This window comes from Pseudorca crassidens, chromosome 20, assembly GCF_039906515.1.
Source record: "Pseudorca crassidens isolate mPseCra1 chromosome 20, mPseCra1.hap1, whole genome shotgun sequence".
Lineage (NCBI taxonomy): Eukaryota > Metazoa > Chordata > Mammalia > Artiodactyla > Delphinidae > Pseudorca > Pseudorca crassidens.
In genome coordinates, this window is record NC_090315.1 from 7,246,629 (window position 1) to 7,268,095 (window position 21,467).

The 21,467-nt window shown below is 47.3% G+C and overlaps 1 protein-coding gene across 2 annotated transcripts; it reads left to right on the plus strand.

Annotated features, from left to right (window-relative positions):
- The first annotated feature begins 5,509 nt into the window (after positions 1-5,509).
- Positions 5,510-20,358, plus strand: SIGLEC5 (sialic acid binding Ig like lectin 5). 2 transcript variants are annotated; one of them, XM_067719081.1, is made up of 9 exons: positions 5,510-5,585; positions 5,663-6,043; positions 6,267-6,545; positions 6,810-6,857; positions 7,566-7,820; positions 7,903-8,187; positions 8,412-8,511; positions 9,355-9,436; positions 19,852-20,358. In XM_067719081.1, exons 1-9 carry the CDS (start codon positions 5,549-5,551, stop codon positions 20,041-20,043), a joined length of 1,659 nt encoding a protein of 552 aa, XP_067575182.1. In that variant the 5' UTR covers positions 5,510-5,548; the 3' UTR covers positions 20,044-20,358. The 2 variants fall into 2 exon arrangements, 1 of the variants encoding a protein (XP_067575182.1); XR_010939035.1 differs by lacking the exon at positions 8,412-8,511 and having other exon boundaries at positions 19,852-19,903.
- Positions 20,359-21,467: the final 1,109 nt, after the last annotated feature.

Sequence of the window (21,467 nt, forward strand, 5' to 3'; positions counted from 1 at the left end):
TTGTTGTTCATAATTTGCCCCACTTGCCCATGCATGCAGTTATTTTTAGTCCCTTATAGTTTCTTTGTATTTTATTGCTCAGTGAGACATTTCTTCAGGTGCAAGCACTTCAGTAAATGGTCCCAGGTTCCAGATGCCAGGTCACCAAGTGTCTCAAGGGCAGGGTCTTGACCTTCCAGCCTAGAGGTGCTTCTGCCCTCCCTACTAATGACTGGGTAACCCCGGGGATGGGGGGGGGAGTGCGGAGTGCAGGCCCACCTGCAGGGCTGGCCCTGCTCTAGTTTCCGTCCCCCTAGACAGAGCCTGAGAGTGTGCAGAAGCTATGTGTGACCGCGAGTCCCACGCTTTTCCCTTCCCTGACGTCTAGTCTGACTTTGATCCTCATGTCCATGAAGCCCCAAATTCAAGTTTTTCATGTTCAGAATTCCCCCAGGGCATGTGTGACTTGGGTTCCCTCTCTGGATTTCCACCCTCTCCTAGATTTCGGACTGAAAATTCCTCTCTCCTGCCAGCGCTTCGAGGATTTTCAGAACAGTTACAATGATTATTTATTTTAAAATGAAATTGTAATTTTAGTTATTTTCAGCAGGAAGCTGGGTCTCATATGCAGCTCATAGAGCCCCTGGAGATGGTCCCCATCTCTTTTCCTTTTTTTTTTTTTTTTTTTGTCGCGCAGTGTAGCTTGCGGGATCTCAGTTCCCCGAACCTGGGCCACAGGAGCGAAAGCCTGGAATCCTAACCACTACGCCATCAGGGAACTCCCTTATCTTTTCCAATTAAACTCGCTCCCTCTCTGATCTCTCTTAGGCCCATGACTTGAAATGCTGTCTGCATGGTGACAGGCCAAGTTTGTGTGTCCAGCTAGAACTTTTCCTTAAACTCCAGACTCATAGAATGAGTTTGTGCGTCAAATATGCATTTCTCACTCCACACATTCCCAGTAGAGCGCCCAATCCTCTTTAAAAATCCCTTAGGGACGTCCCTGGTGGTCCCGTGGTTAAGACTCCGTGTTCCCAATGCAGGGGGCCCGGGTTCGATCCCTGGTCAGGGAACTAAGATCCCGCAGACCGCAACTAAGACCCGGAGCAACCAAAATAAATAAATAAATAAATAAATAAATAAATAAATATTTTTTAAAAATCCCTTGAAGTTTTTGCCTCTGTGGCAATGGTGGCTTCACGTCGGCAACTGTAACCAAGCAAAGTGCTCACTGCTCGATGCACCTAGAAGCCAGTATGATGGTACTGGCTTTTGAGAAAAGAAGAAGCTTGACTGAGTGGTCGACCAGCAAGGAGACAGGAGGCAAAGCTCAAATCTGTCTCCCCAAGTGGGGTTTGGTCAAAGTTTTATGAATTAGGGGAGGAGGTTGGTATGCAGAACCAGTGATAGGGGAGGTCTGGATTGGAGGTCATTTGTGGTAAGGTATATATAACGGGTGCTTCAGCTCCAGATCTTCCTGGACAACAGACCCTTTGCTTCTGAAAGGGTTCTGGCGTTCAGCTTCTGGTCTGCTTCTCACCAACTCCACCTGGTCTGACCTGGCCACCCCCATCTCACATCCCAGGCATTTGCAACAGCCCTGGCAGAGGAGTCTACGCTCCGTACAGCAAGTAGTAGAGTGATCAGGCGAAAGTAAATCAGAGCCTGCCCCTTTTCTGCTCAAGCCCTGAACTGCCTTCACACCTGTGATATCGTGATTTATAATAAGAAATATGTACGTTCGGTCTTCATCCCTGTTTCTGGCACAGAGCTCCTAAAAACCTGGGGATTTCCTAAGTAATGAGAGGGATAAAGGGGTCTTGTGTTATTTTAATGAAGCCGCTTTTGAGACGCACTTAAGATGGGGCTTGGTTGCCAGGGAAGCCCTAGAGGTGATTAGAGAGTTGGAACTTTCAGTCCCATGCCCTTGACCTCTAGGGAAGAGAGAGGACCCCAGAAGTTGAATCAATGACCAATGGCCACTGATTTCATCAATCATGACTATGTAGTGAAGTCGCCAAAACATCCGAAAGCATGGGGTTTGGAGAGATTCTAGGCCGGTGAACAGGTAGAGATTCAGGGAGAATGGTGTACCCAGGAGAGCGTGGAAATTCCATGCCCCTTCCCGCATAACTTGCCTTATGCATCTTTTCATCTGGTTGTTGATTTGTATCCTTTAATATCCTTTGTAATAATCTAGTAACCTAGGTGACTGGTAAGATAGTAAGTAAACTGGTTTCTCTGGGTTCTGTGAGTTGCTCTAGCAAATCAATGGAACCCAAGGAAGAGATCATGGGAACCTCTGATCTATAGCCAGTGGATCAGAAGCACAGGTGACAACCTGGACTTGTAATTGGTGTCTGAAGTTGAGGCAGTTTTGTGGGACTGAGCCCTTAACCTGTGGGATCGGATGCTATCTTTAGGGAGGTGGCGTCAGAATTGAGTTAATTGCTTGGTGATGTGGAAGAAAACCACACACACACATCAGTATCGCTGTTGAAATCATAACAACTCACTCAGTGTGGTGACTCACTTTATGTGTCAACTTGGCTGGGCCACGAGGTGCCCAGACATTTGGTCAAACATTATTCTGGGTGTTTCTGTGAAGATGTTTTTGGATGAGACCGATTTTTGTTTGTTTGCATTTTGTTTGTTTGTTTTGTTTACATTTTAATTTAATTTTATTTATTGAAAAAATTAAAAATTTTTAATACAGTTTTTAAAGGTTACTTTCCATTTACAGTTATTACAAAATATTGGCTATATTTTCCATAATGCACAATACATCCTTTTTTTTTTTTTTTTTTTTTTAGGCTGCGTTGAGTCTTTGTTGCCACACACCAGCTTTCTCTAGTTGCGGTGAGTGGGGGCTACTCTTTGTTGTGGTGCATGGGCTTCTCATTGTGGTGGCTTCTCTTGTTGCGGAGCACGGGCTCTAGGCGTGCGGGCCTCAGTAGTTGTGGCACGCAGGCTCAGTAGTTGTGGCACACGGGCTCAGTAGTTGCGGCTCACGGGCTCAGTAGTTGCGGTGCACGGGCTTAGTTGCTCCGCAGCATGTGGGATCTTCCCAGACCAGGGCTCGAACCCGCTCCCCCACCTCTATATCCCCCCGCAATGGTAACCATTAGCTTGTTCTCTATGTCTGTGAGTCTGCTTCTTTTTTGCTATATTCACTAGTTTGTTTTCTTTTTTAGATTTCACATATAAGTGATATACAGTATTTGTCTTTCTTTGTCTGACTTATTTCACTTAACATAATGCCCTCCAAGTCCATGTTTGCCATGTTGCTACAAATGGCGAAATTTTGTTCTTTTTTATGGCCGAGTAGTATTCCATCGTGTATATATATATATATATATATATATATATATATATATATATCCCCCCCCATGGATGAGATTGATATTTAAATCAGTAGACTGAGTAAAGCAGATTGCTCTCCCGAATGTGGGTGGGCCTCATCCAATCAGTTGAAGGCTCGAATAGAAGAAAAGGGCTGACCCGCCCATGAGTAAGGGAACTCCTCCTGCCTGAATGCATTCCAGCTGGGATATCAGTTTTCTTCCTCCCTTCGAACTTGAAACAACAGCTCTTCCTAGGTCTCAGGCCTGCACACCTTCAAACTAGAACCACACCATCAGCACTCTTGGGTCTCCAGTTTGCTGACCACAGATCTTGGGACTTGTCAACCTCTGTAATCACACAAGCCAGTTCCTTATAATGAATCTCTTTATGTATGTATACACATGCTGTTGGTTCTGTTTCTAGAGAACCCTAATACACCCAGAGTAAAAGCCAAATTCTTACAATAGTCTCAAAATTTCTTCATAATCTGACCTATGATACCTCTCAGACCTACTCTCCTTATTCACCCTGTTAATCACTCTGCTACCCCGTCATCCAGCTGCGCTAAACACACCACACAGGCTCCCACCTTGGGACTTTTGAATGCGCTCTTCCTTCGGGGTGGATCACTTTTGCCTGGATACCCATAGGCGTCATTCTCTTACTTTCTTCATGTGTTTACTCAGACGTCACCCTCTCCATGAGGCCTGCCCCAGCCACGTTTTTAAAACTTTCAGCAGTTCTCAACTATTCCTCTTCTGCTTTCCTGTTTTTCTCAATATTTATTTATTTGGTTGCACAGGGTCTTAGTTGTGGCAGGGAGGCTCCTTAGTTGTGGCATGCGAACTCTTAGTTGTGGCATGCATGTGGGATCTAGTTCCCTGTGGGACTGAACCTGGGCCCCCTGCGTTGGGAGCACGGAGTCCTATCCACTGCGCCACCAGGCGAGTTCCTGCTTTCCTGATTTTAATTGTTTCCTTAGACTACATTATTCTCCAAGAGACTGTGTATCTTTTTTTTTTTTTTTTTTGCGGGCCTCTCACTGTTGTGGCCTGTCCCGCTGCGGAGCACAGGCTCCGGACGTGCAGGCCCAGCGGCCACGGCTCACGGGCCCAGCCGCTCCACGGCATGTGGGATCTTCCCGGACCGGGGCACGAACCCACGTTCCCTGCATTGGCAGGTGGACTCTCAACCACTGCGCCACCAGGGAAGCCCTGAGACTGTGTATCTTAATTTTCTTATTAAATGTTAGTCTCCCCACTCAGATTTTTGACTCACCTTTTCCACCCTAGGAGCTTATCCTGTGTTATATCTCCAGCCCCTACATAGCCCCTGCATGGGGGCATGGCACACAGCAGGTGTCCTCAAAGCCTTAGTTGAATGAGCGAGTATCAGTGCCAGGCTGTGTCCTAAGCGCTTGACACATATGAACTCATCTAATCCTCACACAGCATTTCTGCTAGTGTCTCTGTTTTTCCGATGAGCAAACTGAGGCACAGAGAGGCTAAGTAACTTTGGTAAAGTTGAACAGGTGGCAGGTGAGTTGGTAGGTAGGCAGGTGTCTGGGTTCCAACCCGGGCACTCCTTGCCTTCAACTCCCACATTCGAAACACCCTGTGCTCGGTCTGCTTTGGGCATCAACACCAGGACCAGAGTCTGAGGCTGCCTGGGACGAGGACAGTGATGGGAACGGGGACCTAACTCCATGGGGTCAGGAGGCTCCAGGGTGACTGGTGGTGTCCACAGCTCTGTGACCACTGTGGACCGAGTCATGTCCAACTGACATGCTTGTTGCTGAGAACTTACCTTTCTCCTGACTTGGGGGCAGGCCTCCATCACCTGGACCCTCAGCCTGGGCTCCCTTCAACATGTGATAATGAATTTGCTCTTTGACCTCCCAGAGGCCCTGATCCCCAGGGAGCTGGACAGGTGATGCTCTCTTCCCCGTGTAGACAACAGTGCAGGGGGAAGGGCTACAGCTGTGGGGCCTTGGGTGCCTAGACAAGCCTCACATTTCAGTAGCTCGCAGTCTGCAGCTGCAAATGGGAGAGACCTGCCCCCTCCTGTGGCCTGTGGCGTCCAAGTTCCCCTTCTGATTGGCCAAGGCTGTCGCTGTCACCCACTGGCTTCCTGTTGGGGCTTCCTCGGTTGCTCCCCACATTCGCGGCGCTTCCTTCCCTGACTGAGGCACTTGGACCCGGGCTCTGCGCTGGCGGACGCGGACATGGTGCCCCTGCTGCTGCTGCCCCTGCTTTGGGGGGGTGAGTGGGCCGAGGGAGGAGGGGCGGCAAGGGTGGGGGAGGGGCTGGAGCTTCAGCGGAGCCTCTGTGTCCCCCAGGGTCCCTGCAGGAGGACTGGGGGTACCGGCTCCTAGTGCAGGAATCAGTGACGGTGCAGGCGTGCCTGGATGTCTACGTGCCCTGCTCTTTTTCCTACCCTTGGAGTTCGTGGTACCTCTATGAAGAACCCTTCGTCTATTGGTTCCGGGAAGGGGACAACGTATCCTGCAGTGATCCTGTGGCCACAAACAACCCAGGTAGACAAGTGAAGCCAGAGACCCAGGGCCGATTCCACCTCCTCCGGGACCGCAGGAAAAAGAACTGCTCCCTGAACATCAGAGATGCCAGGATGAGCGACACAGGAGTCTACTTGTTCCGAGTGGAGAGAGGTGATAGCAAATACAGCTACAGAGATAAGAAGCTGAATTTGCAGGTGACAGGTATGGCAGGGGCCCAGGAGAGGACCCTGGGACGTGGAGACTCCCGTATTAGAACAGGAACAGGACACAGGACCACTCCCTGCTCCAGGTCTTGGGGTTTAGGGGTTCAGAAGAGACACAGGACCTGGGGTGAGATGTGGCTCTGAAGCACTGGTCCCTCTCAGGATCACATTCTGGGCCCCCACCCCCCTGGGGCCCAGGCATCTCCCTCTCTTCTCATCAGCCCCAACAGAGAAACCTGACATCCATTTTCTGGAGGCTCTGGAGTCCGGCCGCCCCACAAACCTGACTTGCCACTTGTCACTAGTCTGTGATGGGGGAAGAGTTTTCTCATTCTCCTGGGCGGGGGATGCCCTTGATGCCATGGGCCCAGAGACCCTCCACTCCTCGGTGCTCACCTTCACCCCGAGGCCCCAGGACCACGGCACCAACCTCACCTGTCGAGTGGAACTCCAAGGAGATCAAGTGACCATGGAGAGAACCATCCGACTCAATGTGTCATGTGAGTTTGGAGGGGGGCTGGGTCCCTGAGGGCAGTCGGCTGTGTGTGTGTGTGTGTGTGTGTGTGTGTGTGTGTGTGTGTGTGTAGAGGGCAGGGATAGAACGAGGGCCAGCTCACTCTTTTATGGATCTGCGCCTTGGGAGCCGAGGTGGGGAGAGGCCATGAGGACAGCCATGCCCCCTTCCTGGTTTCCTTCCTTGGGTGCTGGGTCAGTTCCCATCCCACTGCTCAGCTCTGAAGCAAGGCCATATCTTTCCATCCTAGATGCTCCGTGGAACCTCAGTATCAACCTCTGCTTCAGAAATGTCACAGGTAGGAAAGGACCTCTCTTCTCCAGGGCTGGGTCCAGCTCCTGGGACCACCTCCAAGCAGAGAGGGTGGGATTAGGGCTTGAATGCCGTCACATATGGGAAGAGCAAGGATAAAAATCACCACCCTCTCCCCCACCTCCCAGGCGCTAGTCCACACACAGATTCAATACACATATACACATACACACACACACATATATACATGCACGTACACACACATCCACATCCACATCTCTACACATCCACACAGATGCATACAGAAATGCACAGACGCACATGCACCTACACACGCATGGACACACACATACAGGCCACACACACACGCACCACACACATACGCACTCACACACTCTGTTCAAAGCCCGTTTCACTTCACCATGGTTGTGCTCTGTGGTTTTCCTCCACAGAACCGCCTGCGTCCCATTTCCTGGTGCCTTCACTGAAGCAGTTTCCCAAGGCTTGAGGCTCTCTGTGCTCTTTCCACCAAACAGCCCAGGCACGTCCCATTGAGACACTGAGCTTCCCCTGAAGATACAAGGCCCAGACACGTTGTGTCAACCTCCTTAGGGTGTGAGGGTCCAGCCTTGGAACCCACACCGAAGCAAGCTAGCGGGCCAGGGGAGGAGAGGGAGAGGCCAACTAGATCCTAGGAAGGCGGGAGGGATGAGACCTCAGCCTTCCCCAGCTCTCACTGCACTTTCCCCCAAAGCCCTCAAGGCTCTACAAAACAGCTCATCCCTTCTCATCTCGGAGAGCCAGGCTCTGCAGCTGCTCTGTGTGGCTGACAGCAACCCCCCTGCCCAGCTGAGCTGGTTCCGGACGTCCCCAGCCCTGAACGCGACCCGCATCTCCAGCACCAAGATCCTGGAGCTGCCAGGCTTAGGCGCTGCAGAAAGAGAATTCATCTGCAGAGCTCAGAACCCTCTGGGCTCCCAGAATACGTCTCTGAGCCTCTCGGTGGTCTGTGAGTGCGGGGACCCCTGGGGGCAGGACACCTGGGCCCAGGTGAGGGGAGGGGCACCGCTGACACTCCTCCCTCTGTACAGACCCCCCGCAGCTGCTGGGACCCTCCTGCTCCCAGGAGGAGGAGGGTCTGCACTGCGACTGTTCCTCCCGAGCCCAGCCGGCCCCCTCCCTGCGCTGGCGGCTGGGGGAGGGGCTGCTGGAGGGGAATTTCAGCAACGCCTCCTTCAAGGTCACCTCCAGCTCGGCTGGGCCCTGGGCCAACAGCTCCCTGAGCCTCCGCGAGGGGCTCAGCTCTGGCCTCCGACTCAGCTGCGAGGCCCAGAACGTCCACGGGGCCCAGAGCGCCACTGTCCTGCTGCTGCCAGGTTAGGGGACCTGTTGAGGGCAGAGGCTTAGGGGGAAAGGAGTTAAGGTCCTAGAAGATGATGCTTGGAGGGAGAGGGGCTGGGGCCTGGACAGAAGGTGGTTGCTAGGACAGGGTGCCCCATCTCAGACCTGAAGGGGTTCTCCAGCAAGTTCTGCAAGGAGGTGGGAAGGCAAGAGACTGAATCTTGGGAGTGAGCTCATCTCACAGCCCTCTCCTCTGCAGGGAAACCGGCATCCCTGACCGGAGTGGTTGGTGGGGCCCTTGCAGGTGCCGGTGCCATGGCCCTGCTGTCACTGTGCTTGTGTGTTATCTTCTTTTGCATGTAAGCCTGTGTTCTTGGGGAGGTGCACAGGGGGGTGTGTGTGGTAGGCAGTCCAGAGAACGGTCATTTAACCCCAGAAAGGCAGCGCTGAGTAGACTAGATCCAGAGGGGGTCTTTTTTTTTTTTTTGCGGGGTTGGGGGGGAATAGGTAACAGCCTTCGTGAGATAGAATTCCCATACGTTTAAGGTGTACAATTTATTGGCTTTCAGTCTATTCAGAGTCGTGCGTCCATCACCATGATTTTGATAGAACTTTTTCATTAGCCCCTGAAATGAAACCAAAAGGAAACGCACACCCCTTGTCATCCCATCTGATCCGTCCCTTGCCCTAGACAACCACGAATCTGAGTCCGTCTAGAGTTGTCTATTCCGGACATTGTGGAATCATAAAATATGTGGTCCCTTGTGACTGACCCCTTTTGCTTAGCGTGATGATTTCAAGGTTCGTGCACGTTGTGGCATGTGTCGGTACTTTGTTCCTTTTTATTTCCGAATAATGTTCCCTGGTATGAATGGAGCACGTTTCTACCCATCTGCTCATCCACTGATGGACATTTGGGTTGTTTCCACTTTTTGGCTATCATTTGCCAATAATAATAACATTCACGTACAAGTTTTCATGTGTAAGCGGGGTCTTTAGGGATGGAAATTCAGTCTTGGCCAAGGTCCTGGTCATCCAGGAGGATGAAGCACTCACTTGCCCGTCAGGAAGGCCTCCGAGTCCGGTTCCAGGGTCCGGATGCCTGAGTTGTCTTACCAGGGAGTGGGGGCAGCCTGCTTGTCTTTGCCCGAGCCGGCCTTCTGCAGTTTCTTCTCTTCTCTTCCACTGGTTTCTTCTCCTAGAGTGAAAGCCCGCAGAAAGCAGGCAGCCAGGAGACCAGAGGGTGTGGATGGTGAAGACCCCGTCATGGGTACCATCGCCTGGGTGAGTGATGTGGGCGTCTTCTCCTGCAGTGGGAGCCCTGGGCGTGTCCACTCGGTGGGTCCAGACTGAGTTCCTCAGTATTTCCTGCTCCTCCCTGGTCCCCCGGGCAGACACCTGGGCATTGACTCCCCTTCTGTTCTTCCCCTCCATCCCCCAGACGCAATGGCCCTCTGCTGACCACTGAGCCAACCTCACCTCTTTGCCAGATACAGCCTTCCAGAACCATCTCCCCCAAACCAGTACTTTCCAGCCCTTCTGGAGTTTCAAAGCTGTTGTTTGCTACCATTGCTTAGAGAATCAAGTCCTAATCCTTGGTCTGATATACGAAGTCCTTCCTGAGGTCTCCCCTGATGGCCGCTCCAGCCACTGGTCCTGCCCTAGGGTCCAGCTACACTGGCCTTCTCACTGTCTCCATAGCAATCTATTACCTGATGACTCGGAGCCTTTGAATGTACAGTTCCTTCTACCTGAAATGCCCTTCCTTCCTCATTTCGACCAGACCACCTCGCCTCCTCCTTCTAGCTCCAATATCAACATCTCTTACTCTGGGAAACCTTTGTCCTCTCCCTCCCTGTCAATGCCCATCCCTCCCTTCTCTATATCCCCAGAGCTCTGTGTCCACCCCTGTACTGAGGGTCACATCACACAACATCACTATATTTACCTGTCTCCACCCTCTCATCGTATTTGTAAAGTCCTTGAGAGGGCGGGGGTTGTAATTTTCTCTCACTGTCCCTGTCCAGCATGACCCCCCTTCTCTTTTTTAAAATTGGGTTCGCGTTGCCCTAAGTGGAGTTATCCAAAATGCTTTGCTCGTGACCGAGCTATTATCACTGGAACATGCAGTGTTCGCTTTGTTTTTCATAATATGATAAGCAAATGTAAACCTCCCGTCCAACCTAAGACTTCAAACATTGATGATGACTTTTATCTACCCATGTTGCTCCCTGATCCATCCTCAGTAACCACTGCTCTGAATCTCTTTTTTTTTAAATTTATTTATTTAATTTATTTATTATTTTTGGCTGCGTTGGGTCTTCGTTGATGCACGCGGGCTTTCTCTAGTTGTGGCGAGCGGGGGCTACTCTTCCTTGCGCTGCGCGGGCTTCTCATTGCAGTGGCTTCTCTTGTTGCGGAGCATGGGCTCTAGGTGCGCGGGCTTCAGTAGTTGTGGCACGCGGGCTTAGTTGCTCCGCGGCATGTGGGATCCTCCCAGACCAGAGCTCGAACCCGTGTCCCCTGCATTGGCAGGCAGTTCTTAACCACTGCGCCACCAGGGTAGCCCTGCTCTGAATCTTTTGTTGCTGGTGTTATCACATATATGTTTACCCAAAATGTACACTGTTTAGTTTAATTGCTTCTGAACCTACAAAGGGCTTCACGTTCTGCCTACTCTTCTTGGACTCGCTTTGTAGATGCAACATTAGGTCACAAAGAGTCATTCCTATTTTTACATAAAGTTGCAGTTCTCCATTGTATAATAATTCATTTTATTATTATGTCTATTATCTAAGCTTGTATTGATGGACATTTGAGTTGTTTCCAGGTGTTGCTCTTACGAACATTCTTATTCGTGTCTCACTGTGTTCACATGTGAGAGTTTTTCTTTAGCATTACTTAAGAATTTAATTACTAGGTCATAATGTATGTAAAGTTCATATTTACAAGATCATGACAAATGGTTTTCCAAAGCAACTGCATTCACTTATACTCCCATCGGTGCTTATCAGATTCTGTTGATCTACAATCTCTCCAACACTTGGTTTTCTCAGTTTTTTTTTTTTTTTTTGGTCATCTCACCATCTCACTATGGTGTTGGTTTGCATTTCCTTGGTTACCAATGAAAACAAAAGTCTCTCTATGTCTTCAGTGGCATATGAACATGTTCTGTATAAAATGCCAGGTCCCATCTATGGCCCATTCCCCTACTGGATGTTGGACTTTTTCTTATTAAATTTGTTGGAGCTCTTTATACATTTTTATACTGTTTTTTTTTTTTCTTTCTGGTTATATACATGGTAAATATCTTCTCCCAGTGAGTAGCTTATCTTCACTTTTTTTAAAGGTGACCTCTGATTATGGTAAGTTCTGAATTGTAATATAACCATATTTACCAATCTTCTCTTTTCTATTGAGTGCCTTTTGGGTCTCATTTAAGAAACTCTTCCCCATCTTAAGATTAGAAGGATATTCAAGTATAGTTTCTATGAAAAGTTTTGTTTTCCTGTTGACATTTAAAGACTTCATCTACCGGGAGTTGAGTTTTGTGTGTGGTGTGCAGTGTTGATCTATATATGTCCTTCCTTCATTTATAGAATAGTCCTTCGCTCCCTCCCCTACTGATCTGCCATGCCATTTTTGCCATACATCAAAATTCCATACGTGGGTGGACCTCTTTCTGTGGCCTCTTCTATTCCAATGGTCAATTTTATAGTCCCTGAGTCAGAACTGTGTCTACAGTCAACAGAGTCTATAAACTCAAACATAAGTCCTGGTATCTAACAGAGCAAAACCTTCTCCTGAATCTTTTTCAGAAGTTGTCTTGCCTATCCTTGGCCCTTTGTTGTTCTAGTTAAATGTTAGAGTCAGTTTGTCAAGTTCCAAAAAAAGTACTCCTGTTGGAGTTTTGACTGGAATTACATTGAACCCATAGATCAATTCAGGAAGAGTGTACTTGTTTTTGAGTTTAAGTCTTCTAACCCACGAAAAATGGATATCTCTATTCATTTTTTTAAAAAATGTTTTCAAGAAAGAGAGACAATTCCTTCACACAGGTCTTGGTCATCTTTTTCTATTTTTCTTCCTAAATACTAGTTATTGTTACTATTGTAAATGCTATTTTTTTTATTTTTATTTTATTTTTTTATATTTGGCCATGCTAGGTCTTCGGTTTCTCTGCGAGGGCTTTCTCTAGTTGCGGCAAGCGGGGGCCACTCTTCATCGCGGTGCGCGGGCCTCTCACTGTCGCGGCCTCTCCTGTTGCGGAGCACAGGCTCCAGACGCGCAGGCTCAGTAGTTGTGGCTCACGGGCCTAGTTGCTCCGTGGCATGTGGGATCCTCCCAGACCAGGGCTCGAACCCGTGTCCCCTGCATCGGCAGGCGGGTTCTCAACCACTGCGCCACCAGATAAAACCCCTGGCAGGAGTTCTTTAGACCCAACCAGGTTGTCAATTACTTGCCGCGCAGTCTTAATTTGGATGTTTGGTGGTCGTCTGCGTGGATCTTTTCAAGTCCGAAGAGATAGAGCAATAGGAGAATGAGAAAGACTGAGGGGGAAAAGCCTTGGCCTCAGTGCGCTTCTTCACGGCCAGAGAACTGGTCCCTGGCAGACCCTGCAGGCGACGTCAGCTGCCCCTTAACGGACTACTTGAATCTACGTGGCTCAGGGTAAGTCCCAGCCACCCTTCAGAGGGGAGCCATAGCCCAGTAGGCGGATCGAGATTATGGCCTTGGAGGCCCCGCATTGGGTGCCAGGAAAGATGTTGCAGGAAAGAGAGTGGGGTGCGAGAGGATGGTCACATCCCAAGTCATGTCTGCGTCCCTGGGATGGCCGCCCAGTGTGGGTTCTTGGCTTTGCGCAGGCAAGGATTCAAGAGCAAGACAAAGTGAAAGAAGGTTTATTCAGGGAGATACACACTCCATAGAGTGTGGGCCATCTTGGAAGGCAAGAGGCCGATGCTATCTTTTTTAAAGTGCATTTTCTGATTGCTCATTGCTGGTATGCAGAATGAAAAAAAAAAGTTTTTTCAAAACATATGAGGTTGTTTTTGTAATTTAAAAAAATCACAGGGGCTTCCCTGGTGGCGCAGTGGTTGAGAATCTGCCTGCCGATGCAGGGGACACGGGTTCGAGCCCTGGTCTGGGAAGATCCCACATGCCGCGGAGGAACTAGGCCTGTGAGCCACAACTACTGAGCCTGCGCGTCTGGAGCCTGTGCTCCGCAACAAGAGAGGCTGCAATAGTGAGAGGCCCGCGCACCATGATGAAGAGTGGCCCCCGCTCGCCGCAACTAGAGAAAGCCCTCACACAGAAACGAAGACCCAACATAGCCAAAAATAAATTAATTAATTAATTTAAAAAAATCACAAATTGGTCTTGGGTGCCATTTAGAATCGTGTTGCATTGGTAGCTGGAAAATTCTTAGATCTTATCCATAAGCCTGCTGAACCATTCCTTTTCAGAGATAAAGATACCATCTGAAAAATTTGTAATATTCCTGTTTTTAACGGTCGTGGCTTGCTGAATCAAAGCAGCTGAATTTGATGCACATGTAATGTCGTTTCCTTCAAGAATCGGCTGGTCCTTTCGGGCTTCAGGTACTGAAGAAGAAACGCCTAGCCTCCTGCAACCCCTGCAGGTGTATTTTTCTTCTGAGAGGTTTCAGATTTCAACAAATGACTCACTCCCCTGAATAAATGATGGGGAAGTGAGCGCACCAAGACTGCCTCGTGTGGTAATGGAAGTCCGTGTGACACTTCAGATCGTGGGCAGGTTGTTTGAACAGTAGTCAATTTCTTTTCATTTCCCCACCATTTGTCCACACAGAGCTGCTCCTTTTACTTTTTTTTTTTTTTTTTTTGCGGTACGTGGGCCTCTCACCGTTGTGGCCTCTCCCGTTGCGGAGCGCAGGCTCAGCGGCCATGGCTCATGGGCCTAGCCGTTCCACGGCATGTGGGATCTTCCCGGACCGGGGCACGAACCCGTGTCCCCTGCATCGGCAGGCGGACTCTCAACCACTGCACCACCAGGGAAGCCCTCTTTCACTATGTTTTTAAGCTGGATACTTAGCTTATTAATATATAGCACATTTCTTTCATTATAAAAGTATTTTTGGATAAATTTCTCTCAGAATATGACTTTAATTTCATTCCACACATTTTGAAATGTGTTATTTTAATATCATTCAGTTCTAAATATTGCTAAAACCCTATTGTGATTTCTTTTTGGAATCTTAAATTATTGGGGATTTAAAAAAAATTCCAAATGTATGGGGATCTTAAAACGTCTTTCCATCCTTAAATTCTAAATACATTGAGTTTTTTCTCAGAGTGCATGGTTTTTATGATACCTATTTTTTAAATTTGTTGAGACTTGATCTGTGGCCTGGTATGTGATGAATGTTTGTAAATATTTCCTATATGCTTCAGAAAAAAAAAATTTCCTATTTCATAAATTCCAGGTAAGATCAGTAGGCCAGTGTGTTAACTGTATTGTTCAAATCCAAATCCATATCTTTCCTAATAGGTCTTCCTGACCTGTCAATATTTGAAATCTTATATTATGATAGTTTACTTGTCAATTTTTCCCTGGAGTTCTATCAAATGTATTTCTTATAATTGATGTATTTTTAAATTAAAACTGTATATTTTAGAAGTATTGTATCTTAGTGAATTGAACATTTTATCACATTTAATCACATGTAGTGATTGTCTTTGTGCCTACTGATACTTTTTGTTTTAAAGTCTATTTGGTTAGATCTTAAAACAGATACACCAATTTGTCATTGGTCAGTTAGAAAGGATAATATTTCTCCATCCTTTCCTCTCCCCACCCCCTTCCAACATTTTACTTATGCTTTGGCAGTGATTCTTTTAAATAGTATATAACCAGGTTTTAAAAACTCCAATTTCACATCCCCTGTTGAGTTCACTCTTTTTGGATTTATTGTGGTTATTGATACATGTGGATTTCTTTGTACCATTTTACCTTTCCCTTCTGTTTGGTTCCATTTTTTTTCAATATTTCATTTTCTCCTTTCTTATTTAAACATTTAATATCTCTGTCTTACACCTAACAGAAAGAACTCGAGTGCTTTCATATCTATTGGTTTCCGCTCTGTCCACCGTCTACTGTAATGTTGGTTCTTTTTCTAGATCTCCAGTTTTCATTCTGGGTAATTATGAACACACTTAACATTTTTCCGTTCTCTGGTCTTCTTAAAAAAATATATACAGGTACACATTTTACTGAGGTGTTTGAGCACCTTTGTATCCTATATTTCTTGCGTGTGGCTTCTTAGTTTTGTTATTTTTATTTGAATTCTTTTTATTTGAATTCTTCCTCCCAACATGTTCTCATTTGGGTTTTCCTGTATTAAGACTTGTGTCTGAAAATATTTTTATGCCCCTACAGTTGAATGTCATTTGGCAGGATATTGATTCCAGGATCAAGGTGATTTCGCTTCAATGCTTTGAACACTTTATTCATTGTTTCTTGTACCCAGTATCGCTGTTAGAAATCTTAGGGCTCGCACATTGGTAGGTAATCCACTCATTCTCCCTGGAAAGGTTTATACGTTTCTCCTTGGTTTTGATATTTTTAAGAATACTCTATTTGGATGTGGGCTTTTCCTTTTTTTTTTCCTTGTGTCTGTGGGGTCCTTTGAGCTGAAGTGGTTCATTTTTTCTTTAATTCTGGCAATTTTATCTCCACTATTTTTGTCCAAATATTTCTTCTTCTTTTAATTTCCTTTTTATCTCATTTGGGGACTGTTGGGATTTCCCTGGCGGTCCAGTGGTTAAGACTCCATGCTTCCAATGCAGGGGCGGAGGGTTGGATCCCTGGTTGGGGAACTAAGATCCCACATGCCGTGTGGTGTGGCCAAAAAAAAAGCATATCATTTGGGGACTATTATAATCTGAGTTGAGATCTTCTATTTCTGTCCTCTATCTATTGTAACTTTTCTTTTCTTTTTTTAAAAAATATTTATTTATTTTGGCTGTGCCAGGCTCTAGTTGCAGCATGCATGCGGGATCTAGTTCCCCAAAGAGGGATTGAACCCTGGCCCCCTGAATTGGGAGTGCAGAGTCTTACCTACTGGACCACCAGGGAAGTCCCAACTATTCTTTTCATATGTTGTGTGCTTCATCCTTCCCTACTTCCTTCTAGGGGAGACGTCAAAGGCCCTTCCAGCTCACTGACGTGTCTTCAACTGTATTCATTCTATTCTTCATTCCGCCATTGGGTTCTTCCTATTCTACTTTTCAGACATAATATTTCCACTTTTTACAGAACTGCACACACATTTCCTTTTCACATAATTTACGTGATTACGTGACTTCTTGTTTTACATTTTATGTACATAATTTCTGATGTATATAATTTCCTTTTTTTCCTCGCAGTTTTGAGATATATATGACATACAGCACTGTATAAGTTTAAGGTGTACAGAATAATGATTTGACTTACATATATCATGAAATGATTAGCACAGTACGTTTAGCAAACATCCATCATCTCATATAGATAGAAAATTTTTTCCTTGTGATGAGAACTCAGGATTTACTCACTTAATAACTTTCGTATGTAACATAGAGCAGTGTCAATTATAATTATCCTGTTGTACATTTCTAGTACTTATGTATCTTATAACTGGAAGTTTGTACCTTTTGACCACCGTCATCTAATTCCCCCTCCCCCAGTCTCCCGCCTCTGATCACCACAAATCGGATCTCTTTTTCTATGAGTTTTCTTGTTTGCTCATTATTGAAGTATAATTGACCTACAACACTACGTTGGTTCCTGTTACACAACATAGTGATTCGCTATTTCTGTATGTTTCAAAATGATCACCATGATGTCTAGTTACGATGTGTCACCATACGAAGATATTGCAGAGTTATTGACTGATGTACCTAATTTCTTATTCTCACTTTCACGATGGTAATATCATCACTCACTTCTCTTAGTGCATTTAGCGTGCTTAGTTTAAACCCTTGATCAAAGTGTTCTAATACTTGTGCTTTGGAGGTACAGGAAGTTCCCAGGTTCCATTGGCTTGTTTTCCTTCCGGGACATTTACACTCCACGGGTGTCCAGTCCTGTGAGCTGGGAGGGCATATTCCCCTGGGGATGTTAGTTACTCAGTCTGGAGTATTGATTGGGTGAAGGTGAAAGGCAGATGATAGTCTGTGTCGGCTCAAAGGAGCAACGGGGACCAGCCCCAGGGTGGAGCTCCCCCAGGCACCAAAACCACTGCCCATCATTCCCACTTCCTGTCCCCCCAAGAAAGCAGCTTAAGTCGCCCCTTTGCCTTCTGACCCTCAGAGAGAAGGAGCTTTGGGCAGGGACTCTTCGTGGATTTTGATCCACTGGACTCTGGAGTTTGGAAAGGAGAAAATGATGACAAGAATCGCAGAGGCCAGTGAGGCTCCATCTCTGCTCTCCGTCTCTTCACTCCAGGGAAGCTACGGTGCTGATGCAGCACTTACCTCTGGCCACCTGCATATCACCGTCCTGTCCAACGCTGTCTGAATTCTGCAGGCAATGATTGTCCCAAGGCAAGAGTAGAAGAGAGAAAGGAGCAGAATTCAAGCACATTTGAGGGGAAACATCCTCTTATCAACAAGGCAGATTCCCCAGCCCTGGGCTGCAGCACATCGCCTCCCCGACCCCATTTGTTCACATTAGCCTTTACTTCCCCCTAGGGACTTCAGTGTGATCAATTGATTATCAAGCAATCGACTAATTGATTTATAAAATTTTGTCATCCTGTAGTTCTATCTGTAGTTCTTCTTTGCTGGATCTTGGTGAATGGAGCCAGTGGCATGTGTGAATTCACTATCTTGACAGAACTGTGACAGAGAGCTTTGTTTTCCCCATTATTTTACTCTCAACCTTTCTGTAACTTTCATACTGTGGGCAGAATAGTAAAGCGATGAGCTTCATAGTCCCTGGAATTCAACTTCCTGTGTTCAAGTCCTCGATCCAACCACTTCCAAGCTGTGTGACCTTGGACAAGTTAGTTAACCTCTCTGTTTCTTTATTTTCTCTTCTGGAAATAAGACTGTGGATATGGCGGTAACTGTTTCATTGGGTTGTTACAAGAAATGCTTAGAAATGTGCCTAGGTCATGGGGAAATTGCTTACAACTGTTACCTAACGTTACTATTCCCCCCTCTAATAAGGAACTGCATGAAGGCAGGTATTTTGGGCTGTTTCAGTTCCTCTTATGTCCTCATTTGCAAGAATGGCACCTAACTCATAGCCAGCACTTGGCAAAGAGGTATTGAATGAAAGAATGCACATATCACTTTCTCCTGTTTATTCATCTGAGCTGCATGTTGCCTTATGATGACCAATTTAATCCCTTCTTAATACATGGTAAGGCTATTATTAATGGACGCACATCCTTATTTCTCCCTTTTTGGCGGCAGTAGCGTCAATACACCTAGCTGCTTTGTCATTTCATTTTACCTTGCTCACGTCTAATACGGGCAGCTCTGTCTGGATATTCTATTTTTTTGCTGAGGTCATAAAACCATTTGTTCCTAACCTGGAACTCGTTTTTTTTTCTTTCTGGGCTACTTTTGAAGGCTAATGTTGCTTTCAACACTCTCTTCTATAGCATGATGATGTAGGGGTGTGGGCAGACTTGAGAGAGAAAAGGAAATGGCTTACCAGTGTCTGGGTACCATCTTTGTTGGGAGACTTGGGTCCTGCTTTATTTTCATTTTTGTTTTATGGAGCCCAGGCCCAGGATCCAGAATTGCCATCTCTTTTTAAAAATTATTTATTTATGGCTGTGTTGGGTCTTCGTTGCTGCGTGCAGGCTTTCTCTAGTTGTGAAGAGCAGGGGCTACTCTTCATTGCAGTGTGTGGGTTTCTCATTGCAGTGGCTTCTCTTGTTGCAGAGCACAGGCTCTAGGCATGCAGGCTTCAGTAGTTGTGGCACGCGGGCTCAGTAGTTACGGCACCCGGGCTCAGTAGTTGTGTTTCGCAGGCTCTAGAGCACAGACTCAGTAGTTGTGGCACACGGGCTTAGTTGCTCCATGGCATGTGAGATCTTCCTGAACCAGGGCTCGAACCCATGTCCCTTGTATTGGCAGGTGGATTCTTAACCACTGCACCACCAGGGAAACCAGAATTGCCATCTCTTTTCTGGTTTCTGCATAAGCTATCTCACAGTACACCAGGAAGTTAGAAATTTGCTTTGTTTCCTTGTCTCTAATCCAGTGCTCCTAGCAAACTAAGCTGCCTGAGGTCAGGGTCCATGTCTGTTTTCTCACACAGTCCACCTGGCCCCTCGCCCAGGACTTGGCACGGGAGATACTGTCAATAACACAGCAGACCTGGGTTTGAGTCCTGGCTCTGCCATTTACTATATGAGTGACCTTGGGCAAGTTACTTTACCTCTCCCCACCTCAGTTTTCCTACCTGTAAAATGGGGATAATGAGAGTATCATTCATACTGGGGCTTTCTGTGAAGGTTAAATATGATTCGTAAGCCCTTGATATGGCCTAATCAGTCTTAGTATTACAAAACTGTAAATGAATGAGTGAATATTTGAGTTCATAGGAAACACGTGTGGAATGAGAAGATGAATGAATAAATGTCCCTTCAGGCCGACTTTCCCTTGGAGGGGAAAGTGCCTGCCTTACTCCTTCTCTGACTCCCTTTTCTCCCCTTTACTCAGGGTTCCAGGCAAAAGCCCTGGCCAGACGGCCCCCCAGACCAGACGTCGTCCCCTGCAGAGGATGCCCCGCCTTCAGGGGAGCAACAGGAGCTCCATTACGCCTCCCTCAGCTTTCGCGGGATGAAGTCTCGCGAGCCTTTGGACCAGGAGGCCACCAGCACCACCGAGTACTCAGAGATCAACACAAGCTAATGAGGACTCGCCCAGAGCTTGGTCCTGGCTGGAGGAATCACAGCCTCTGTGGGGAAAAGGAGAAGTCAGGGACTAGTTGATGAAGCCTTTGTGGCAGTATTAGCATTAACTACTGTATGAGTGTCCCCAGGTAGAGCAGAAGGAAGACAGGTGATAGGATTAGAGACTTGGGCTCAATCAAATGCTGGTTCCAGCACTTCCTGAGGCATCGTTAGCAAGCAATTCACGTTATCTCTCTGTGTCTCAGTTTTCCGTTCTGTAAATCAGAGATCATGTGTCTTACCTCAAAGCTGTGTGAGAATTAAAGAAAGAACACATCAAAATCAACCAACAGAGGTCCCGTCATGTGGCGTGCGCTGTCTGCTGGTTTCTCTTCCTTGAAGAGAAATGTCCTCCTGGCAAGTTCTCCTGAGGCTGGGGGTGACTAGTGTTGACCTCAGACATTTCTCCAGCAAACATGGGTTTATCCGGCATTAGCTGAGCATGGCAGCTTGGGGTCTGCAGCCATTATGAGCCACGTGCAAGTTATGACACAGCAAGGGAAGGAGACCGCTTTTATAGAGGGGCGAAGGAAGTTGGGGGCTAGAGTAAACAGAGTCCCTGGCTTTTCATTGGCAGAGTCCTTGCCAGGAAAGAAGAGCAGTCTTTCTTCTTCCTGTTGGGCTCTACTCATCACGGGCAGTGAGAGGTCTCCCTCTGGTCTCCTGACTCTATCAAACTGAGGCTTCATTTTATTCATTTTTTACACCAGGCACAGAGGACAGGGTGGCAACTTGTTGATGTCATTCTCCTTCCCAGAACTCTTCAAAGCCTCCCCAGGGAAAGATCAGCCCCTCAGCCTGACATTCGGTTCATAATCTTTATCTCCTTGCCTCACTTTTTTTTTTTTCTTTTTGCGGTACACGGGCCTCTCACCATTGTGGCCTCTCCGTTGAGGAGCACAGGCTCCAGACGCGCAGGCTCAGCAGCCATGGTTCACGGGCCCAGCCGCTCCGCGGCATGTGGGATCTTCCTGGACCGGGGCACGAACCCGTGTCCCCTGATCGGCAGGCGGACTCCCAACCACTGCACCACCAGGGAAGCCCCTTGCCTCACTTTTATCTGTCAATCCTTGCAGCACATTTCCATCTCCTGACCTCCAGTCCCTTCCCTATCTCATTTATGGACCCTAAAGGGATCTTCCCAACAGCCAGAGGGCTGACCCTTACTCTCCTGCACAAACCTGTTTGTGGCTTCCTGGTCTTAGTACATTGCAAGCATCTGTCCCAGCATTTAAAGTCCTTCACGGGGACTTCCCTGGTAGCACAGTGGTTAAGAATCCACCCACCAATGCAGGGGACACAGGTTCGATCCCTGGTCTTGGAAGATCCCACATGCTGCGGAGCAACTAAGCCTGTGCACCACAACTACTTAGCCTGTGCTCT

Coding starts and splice junctions, on each gene's coding strand:
- SIGLEC5 (XM_067719081.1), top strand. CDS start 5,549: ATGGTGCCCCTGCTGCTGCTGCCCCTGCTTTGGGGGG. Junction 6,858..7,565: donor CTGCTTCAGAAATGTCACAG/GTAGGAAAGGAC, acceptor TTTCCCCCAAAG/CCCTCAAGGCTCTACAAAAC. Junction 9,437..19,851: donor TCATGGGTACCATCGCCTGG/GTGAGTGATGTG, acceptor CCCTTTACTCAG/GGTTCCAGGCAAAAGCCCTG.